The following is a 9,529-nucleotide window of genomic DNA, read 5'->3' on the forward strand; positions in this document are numbered from 1 at the left end:
CAGTTTTTAAAGGCTAAAGTCACCTTAATGAAATTTGCTGAACCATCGTTGACACTTACGAAAGTTCAAAACATTTTCATAAACTTATTTGATAATCTTTGTGGCTACAGAGGCGTTGTTTCCTTTCTTGTATTCAAACATCATTAAATGCCGAATGTGTGTCTCGTCGTGTGCCATCACTGTAAGGGATTGGAGTATGCTAAACTTTACATATTATATAGGCTACACTAACGTGACGTTTAGGCGGTTCGTTTAATGATGTACATTTTTTTGGGGGAGGGGGTTAATGAAAGTGTTCCAAAACACTACATTAATTTATTGACGACCTAATACTTAAATATGGCTTAGTATTGTGTTTTTAGATACTATGATAACATTTTACATATAAATTTATTTAATCTGTTATTAAGATTCTGCATTATATTATATTTTTTCCTTCATTTCTTTAACTTTTAAGTTGTTCTTCTCTGAAACTAAAGCTTTATAGTGTATGAAAGGACATGGATGTTTTAGCACCCAGTATTAAAGGAATCAAGTGTTTTAACATCCAGTGTGTAAGTCAATGAGACCACATTTGGGGGATTTGGTGGGCTACAGAGTGATGGTACAGTTCCAGTATTCACGCTAGAAATAAAACATTCCGATAAAGAGCTTGATCTATTAACCTCAAAAAACCATACTTTACTGCCTAAAGAACTTGCTCTCAATAGTGTTGAGCCATGAAGATGTGATGTGTAAGGAGTTGGCTGGACTATGTTTCTTTTTACAAAATAGTAAAAGTATTCATGTTGGCATATCCGAATTGGTCAAATAAAAAAGCACTTAGAAGTAGTGTATCCTTATTGGTCTAAAAGTGAGATAAAACCATTGATTAGTCTGTATTCCCTCATGTGCTGTGCTAGTAATGCTTCCATATTGCTGCTGCTACTACTACTATTACCCCTGCTATTAATTCTGATCTGCTACAACTACTGCAGCTTTCTCATCCTGCGTATATCAGATTAGCTCCTTCAACTGACTTGACAAGAATTTGTCTGTGATTCTGAGGAAAAACCCCCACAACAGAGAAAATAATAACTGGGCATGCCACAGTATGTTCTTGGTCATCTCTATTGACAGAATTTATGAAAAACGTGAAAAATGGCTTTATAGAACTGAGGCACTAAAACTTGTATTTCTAAACATGTGTGGATACTACCATCTTCTATGTGGGAATGTGGATGGAAAGTATGGGTTTTACTTCCTTACAGCCTGGTAACTAGTGTGAAGTTGGCCATGCTGGTGGGTAATTGAGATTCCATATATCGCAAGGAGTTCAAATCTCCATAGAAAATTTAAGAAATGATTGCCCAAAACTTTTGTTTGGGAATCAATCCACCAAAATTTTCTCACTGACTTGCAGACCGAGTGTTAAATAAAGCCTAAAATGAGACTTAACTGCATCAAGTATTTTAATTAATAAATTATTTACCATAAATGTTATGTTAGTATAACTTCAAAGCTGAAAGGTCTTTTTCAACTGAATACCTGAAGGTTTCAGGTGCAAATCAAAGGAGTGACGATTTTCAAAACTAATAGAATGTATTTCTTTGTTAAGGGAACAATAAAAATACACATGTTAAGCTAATACACAAAAAAGGGTCTAACAGTTGATATAATTTAGAAAATAATGTTATGAAGCTATGTTTTGGGTTAGCTGGAAGCAAATAAATGTATGTTAAGAATAATGTTAATAAGATATAACCTGAAACATGGATTTAGTGTTGGTAATATAACTAGCTCTTTTACTTTAATTAATCAAACATGGACATGAGACATATAATGCTATATTACTGACTTTTACTTTGACCAATCAAATGCAAATATAAAGTTACTGATATTGCTAACTCTTTTACTTTAATCAGTTTTATATGGATCTAAATTTGATAGTATGAATAAACCTTTTTCCTTAATCATTCAATCATAGACCTAAAGTTATTAATATAACTATTTTTACTTTACCGAATTGAACATGGATCAAAAGTTGGTAATGTAACTAACTCTTCTACCTTAATCAACTTTGATGTTGAACTTAAGCTTGATTTAAAGGTGTGAGAGATTACATAAAATGTAAGATATAAATTGAGCATATCTAGTTTTTTCTGTCCTCCAAGTATGATTTCATTGCAGACCATTAAGATATTTTGTACAATTATTGGTTAACTTTGTCTTAAAGGTGTGAATTGCAAGCAAGATACTGTATAAAGAAATGAGCTAACTAAGGTATATGTTCTTTTGTTATCCAGGTGTAAGTTACAGACCAAGTCCGCCGGAAAAGAACGTAGACAGTACTCTCATATGGTTTCGTCGTGGAAATGCAAGTGAATCAAAATACTGGAGTGACTCTCTCAAAGATTTCTTAGAACGTGAGAAGCGAATTTAGCCAAAATAAAGTATTCGGTGGATAGCTAAATATATTAAATTTAAAATCTGTGAATATGAGGCACACAAAGAACATTAAAGTTAGGAAATTACAAAAATTGGGCTAGTATGCATTATGAAAAGTGCTGTTTTGGTTTATAGTTAGCATTATTCACTTACAATTAGCCGAACAGCAACTTAAAACCCCGTACAAGGGCAGTCCCATAGTTTTTATTCAAATATGTTTATTGTGACGAAATGCATGTACCAGTGCTTGTTAACCTAGAATTCGATTGATGAATTGCTTTGGGTTGTAAATTCAGAAAAGCCAAAATATTAATTAGACCTGGATGATTAATTAATATAATCGATTATCTGTGGGAATTGATCACATTGATTAGTGTCACCTAAAATAATTGCATAAATAAATAAAATAAAAATTTTAGATTAATTCCAATTGGGATTATGGTGGATGCCTCGGGATTCGAGAGTCACAGGTTCAATTCCCGTTGCCCCCATACATGCTTGTACATAACTTATGAATGTGAATTTGTGACCTGGTGGGCATTAGTTACATGAAGCCACATTGACGCCTATTGTTCGTATTTACCTTGTATGGATTAAGCAATAGTATAGCTTCAAGTTTAACTTAATATATTGCTTACTTCTTACATGCTATATAATAAAGGTAACCAGCGTTAATTACGTAGGATAAGACAGATTTAATAAAAATAAGGACAAGCACGTTAATATTCTTTGTTCGGTTAAAGAAAACGTTGATTACGGAATTTCTTGCTCATTTAACTGTGTTTGTCAGAAATTACACGCCATGAACTAATAACAGTATAACAGTATATAATAACAGTATATCTAACATGTTAAGTCAATAACCCATTTACATGAACAGGACTCTTGTTTAATTACGATTAGCTCTAACTAGATAGAAAGTACTGAAAATGGAAAACAGAAGACTGTATGTCATCACGTGTCGCTTAAATACTGCCTAGTAAAGTTGTTTGACAAATTGATTTTTCAATTCACAAGAACGTTTATACAGCTTTTCCAGTCTGCATTTTAAAATGTAAACAAAAATAATAAATTTAATCTGTGCTTTTTAACCTTTTATCTGTATCAACAACTTCTCGCTTAAAAATTTGTTTTTGTACTTACAAATTTATTAATTTTTTTTAAAGTTTTTCATGCTGATGATGGAATTTGAAAACTTTCGAAACACTGGTAGTGCTGTGTTCTTAATCTTTCTGATAAAACTTCGATTTCTACCTTGTAAATCATTTTAATCTCTTCAAAAACGTTACCTAGTATTACCACAAGTTTTCTTGCCAAATAGTAAATGTACTGTCTGTTTTTGTTGGTTTTATTTTAGGGTTGGAGTGCACTTGTTTTCAATGAACTATATATTTTCCATCATTGTGTGACAACAATTTTTACTAGTTTTATCACATGACAACTAAGGACAACTGTATTTAACAATTAATTAATTTACATAGTGAGAAATATCGCAATTTTCTATAACAATCCTATATTCTTTTTCTCAACCTTACTGACTGATTGTTAGTACAGCACTCCTTACTATACTGGTACAAGTTAACGTCCAATAAAACCAGAGAATTTTGTTTAATATTTTTTTGATTTATAATTAATGTGACATAGTAATATATATTGTCATCAACAGAAATTCAGTAATTTTAGTAGTATTGTGAAAATTTGTATGGAAATACCTACAGAAGTGTATTTATAGCTTGTTATAGGTTTTGTATTAAGTTGCGTATATGATATATTTTCATGAACAGAGTTTAGGGTTAAAAAGTAACTTAATCTGATTGAACCTGAAAGTGAGTTCAAAATGTTGTTTAAAAAACAAGCTACGAATAGGAAGATTGGTCTCATGAGAATAATCAATTAATTGACTATAATCCATTAATGTGCCCAACGATTAATTAATTGGCAAATTCCACTATTTACCCAGCTCTGATATTAAAGGAATTTTGTTTTTGAAATTTCTTTTTTTGTGAAATTCCAACAAAATGATAAATTTAAAGTTGTTAGGAACATGGAACGTAGTACAATGAGTGATTTATTTCCTTCACGAAAGAAATTACCAAAGTTTTGAAATAGTAAGTTTTATTACAAAGTTTGTTAGAAATACTGGAGTTGTGACCATATTAATTGTACTTGGATTTTACATTTAAGAAAAGAAAGGAGTGATTTTTAATTTATTTTTGATATTTTTTTCACAGCTTATCAGGTAGAAGAAGGTTTGAAAGAATGTGACTTTGGAAGCACTCGGAAACCTGAAGAATCATGCAGATTTAATTTGAATTCAATCGATAACTCATGTAGCAGCTCACAAAACTTTGGCTATGACATGGGTCATCCATGTGTTCTGATCAAGCTTAATCGGGTATTTCGTAGTTGTGTTTTTAAAAGCTTTTCCATTAATAATTAACTGATTACTCATTGCCTTCTCATTTATACTGAATTTTTCACCAAATTTCATATATATATATATATATATATTACTCTTATCTCTATATACACCTCAATTTCCAGATATATAAATCAGATAATTAGCAAACATATAAAATATAGAAAATGTAGCTTACAACACTGCTACTTTCCTGGATTGTGTAGTCCCTTGAACAAACTGAATACACAAATAAAACAATACACTAAACTTTCCATTCATTAAATCTTTATTTATTTTTTAGTGGACTTCTTTGAGGATTATGGTTTGCAGATGGGATAACATCTTGTTCTTTATCATTGTCTTACAATGGGTCAGCAATAAGTGTGCAGGCTTACAAAGCCAAAATCTGGAGCTAAAATAACTAACCAACCAAAACCTTTGTTATCATGTGCTGACCTGTCACTGGGAGAGTTCTTTCTAGGTAGATGGTCAAGTGAGTCCACTGGTATCCTTTCCTATGTGATCCTCTGGAAGTTATCTCAACAGGAACTCTGGGATCTTCAGCAGGTTGGCTTTCCATTGGCAATTTCTTTTCCAAAATTTCCCAGCTCGGTTTTCACGCTAAAGTACTTCCAAAGATAATCATGATGATGGACCTTTGGCTAGGACTGCCTGCACTTCTGAATTCTCTAAGCTACGTCATTGATTTTTTCAGTATAACATATGGTCTTTTCCAACACCTGCTTAAATTAAGTTTGAAGTTTGTCCTATCATCTACGATAGTTGATGTTACATTACTACTTGATCTGATGATCCCATAACTCGGGATTTCTTTTTCTACTTCTTCATTTATGTCATTACAGCATTTCTGTACTTCTTTGTCTTTCATCAAACTTGTGGTCATAATCTCTATGGGCATATTCTGAATCTTGTCTTCAATTAGATTTTATGTTTGACTCATCTTTAAATACTGTCTCTTTATTTTAACTTCTCTCACATTTTCATGTCTTACCTCTTTCCCTTTTTATTTTCTCTAACTTTCTTTGTGGTCTTCTTTTAACTTTATCTCCTCCTCCTGTATGCAGTCTCTTTCTTCTTGTTCTATTTTTTTCATCTTGGTATTTTTCTAATTTTCTTCTCTTTCATCTCACTCTTTTAATTCTCTGCATTTTTGATTTCCATGGTTTCTTCATTTAGTAAATGTTTGACCTTGCTTCATTTTCAGGATGTAAATGTGAAGTTTATTTAAAGTTATATTGCATTTTCACAAAAATAATCCCATATATAACAACTATTTTGAAATGTGTTCAATCGTGTGGCAGCTTCTTTTGGATTATTTGATTAAAGTAATGCCAAGTCCAGTCCAAAGAACAATAACAAATTAATTTACTTTTGAATAATGTTTACTACACTAGAAATATTCAGATTTTTATATTTTATAATTCTTGAATCAATAGATATAGATCAAATCAATGCATTTCAGAAATTTTCACTGGTTAAAGACAGTTAGTCTTTAATATGAAAATCTAGGTGCCTTTTTAACAACTAAATTATCAAGCCAAGTGTAATTTCTGTATCTTAGAAATGTCTTAAGTTAGCTTTTCTATGATCCTTATAACCAAATTAATATTTATAGTTCACTGTCCCTTCATTGAATGTTGCTTGGATTAGGGCTTCTATCACTTATTATGTAGCAAGTAATCAGTATTTATCTAATTCTTTGTAATATTCTTTCCCAAAAGCTTGACATTAACAATGGTAATAAATGATATTTAAATAGGCATGTACATGTAATCATGTCTGGATCAGTATTTAGGTTTGGAATGCCTAATTGGTAGGCTTGTAAACATTTGTAAATTAATATAAAAACTTGAAAACACATTACCATTCCTAAAATTAAATTTAAATGTGATTTTAGTGGTGGTTTTTACAATATCTTTTATTTCATCTAGAAATAAATGTTTCATAATTTTTTTTTTCATGAACTTTTAAAAAAATATATTTGATTGACTCTTTTGGGATATTCTAGTATCTTGAATTTAGATGTTTAGGCAAATAAATATTTTCAGAATCAATATAGGTATGGATAATTCCATTAATATATCTGAATACAAAACTTACATTACAATACCACTATTACATTTTATTTAAAAGCTTAAGGATCTTTATTTGTTAATAAAGTACATTTTATGGATTTTTTTTGTCTTTTCACAGATATTTGATTGGGAACCAAAGCCTTATGACAGTGATTCTATTCCACAGAATATGCCTGAAAACTTGAAAAATGATTATAATTCTAGTTATGTGTACATTAGTTGTGAAGGAGAAGTAAGTAAGCCATTGTATTCGGTTTTAAGATGTCCTTAAAAAATGTTAAAATCACTAATTTCATACTAAAAAATGAAAAATGTGTGCCGTCAGCCCCTCCGCTATCTTACCAAAAATAGAAAGTTCAGAACTTTCAGGGCTTTAATTTTGGAAATCCCATTCAAAAACATGGAGGTCTCAAAACACTGTACTTTATGCTAAATGTCATTGTAACTGTGTAACTTTGTCATACATATTCCAGAACAAGTCATTTGAATAAGACATCTATTTAGTTTTTGTTTTTCTTTAACTGTTTGCATGAAATGTTGCTTGGAAGGCACCTAATAAGTATTACAAATGTCACTGATGAATTACAAGTGCATCAAGTATGTTTGACATAGCCATCATTAGAAGCAAACTACAATAATTCAAAAGGCAATTTAAAAGCACTGAACATTTGTTTAGGGCCACAGTAATAAATTATGGTAAGTTGGAAACCTGAAACAAATTTTTTTAAGCTTGTAGACATATGAGATCAAAGCAATAATCTGTTGTTTTCTTGAATGGTGGTGGGTGTAAAAAATTCTTTCAATCACAGCACTTTCATAGTATTAACTCTACAAAATAAATAAACCTACATGTGTAGTATATTCAGATGAACTGAATTATTAGAGCTATTGGATAGGTTGATCGGCTAAATAACTGGAGATTCGTTTAAGATTTCAGTTATGGAATATTACTAAAACTCTTACTTAACTGAGTTGATGTTATAAAAAGAATGAGACTGGATACTAATGTAGAATAAAATGCACAGTTTTATTGATAAAATGAGGTAACACAAACTGTGTGTGTGTGTGAGAGAGAGAGCTTGCTGTTCTTATTTACACTAGACAATTTCTTCTATCAACTATTCTATATCCAATCAACCATATACTAGACTTTTTTGATTGAGATCTTGTACCAGACTATTTAAAAGCCAGGTATTTTAGTACCAAGAACCCTTAGATTTACCCAGCATGACATGCACTACCCACATAACTGGCTATTTTCGTTATAACATAGGTGTGTTTGTAACCTCTAGATGTCACTTGAACAACCACTGAAGGATACTGCTTTCAAAAGTCTTACACGATGTAGTATTATGCATTGTTTTTCCTGAGCAATAAACAGGGTACTTATTTCAAGAACAACAAAGGAACAAAGGTAACTTGAAACAAGATCAACTTAACATTTTTCTCAACCAAGTGTTATGTGAAACCTGCATATTTTTAGAGCAAAGATATAATTCAGAATAAATACTATAAAACTACAAGAAAATAGGAACACATGGTATATTTAAATACCACATTTTCCTATCTTCCCTACTTCAGGCTTGTCTCTAGCTCACAATTAACTAAGTTTTTATCCATCAAACTTTAAAATCATGCTGGTCGAGAGTTGTGTCAACTCTCTCTGTTATCCTAGCACATGCACCACATGTCACAATACTTTAACAATGATACAAAAATATTCTTGAGTAATAAAAGCAATACATGACAATAAACCAGAAGAATTCAGGTAGTATAGTACCCATCAGAGTGTAAACTTGTTTTATGAATAGAAACACCCAGTGAAAATTCTTTGATTCCTCAATGTTTTACTTTACGGCTTTATCAAAAGGTAGACACCTTGCAGAACAAATGCCCAGTTGAAGAGTTAAAGAATTTTCATTGGGTACTGGCTGTTTCTGTTCATAAAATGTGACTATAAACTATTTTAAACAAAGAAAAATATGTTATGTCAAAAAAAGAAACTTTAATATAGATGATGGCATAATACCTACATATATAAAATCTTTTAACAATGTAAAATGAATCATTTAACACAGAATAACACAATTTCAAAATAAACCCTTTAACACTGAATACATTAAAAAAAGAAACCTTTTATAACAGTTGCAAGTGCTAATCAGTACAGAAATCCTTTAACATCAATGAAACATCAAAAAACCCTTTATTAATGTAGAATAAATAATGATAAAATTAACCACAATACACATTGAATCAGAACACGTACATTAAATCACAAAATCAAACTATTTAAGCACAGATACACTTCAGTTAAAACTTAATACAATCATTTTTCATAATTATTTTATAATTTTATGGGCCCTTTAAACAAGAACATAAAAAATTAGGAAACTACAAAAGTAAAAGAAATACTTACATCATATGTACTCATTAAAACATATCCTTATTTAAATTCGATGATGAGGAACCCACTTTGAGTCTAATAATGCTTGGAGACGGCTTGAATAGGTAATGAAGAATAACTTTAATATAAGTTTAACGTAACAGCAAATGTACAATGTTTCGACAAGGTTTTGTCATCATCAAGTCAAAACATTGTACATTT

At 30.8% G+C, this 9,529-nt stretch overlaps 1 protein-coding gene across 2 annotated transcripts in view; it reads left to right on the forward strand.

Moving 5' to 3' along the window:
- Nucleotides 1–9,529, forward strand: part of LOC106457257 (sodium/potassium-transporting ATPase subunit beta-like) — a 55,739-nt gene that overhangs the window by 36,122 nt on the left and 10,088 nt on the right. For both annotated transcript variants that reach the window (XM_022383093.1, XM_013916650.2), the window contains exons 3-5: nt 2,286–2,405; nt 4,659–4,822; nt 7,043–7,156. In XM_022383093.1, the coding sequence (XP_022238801.1) occupies nt 2,286–2,405; nt 4,659–4,822; nt 7,043–7,156 (398 nt within the window). The remainder of the gene's footprint in view (nt 1–2,285; nt 2,406–4,658; nt 4,823–7,042; nt 7,157–9,529) is intronic.

This window comes from Limulus polyphemus, unplaced genomic scaffold (genome assembly GCF_000517525.1).
Source record: "Limulus polyphemus unplaced genomic scaffold, Limulus_polyphemus-2.1.2 Scaffold308, whole genome shotgun sequence".
Classification (NCBI taxonomy): Eukaryota; Metazoa; Arthropoda; class Merostomata; order Xiphosura; family Limulidae; genus Limulus; species Limulus polyphemus.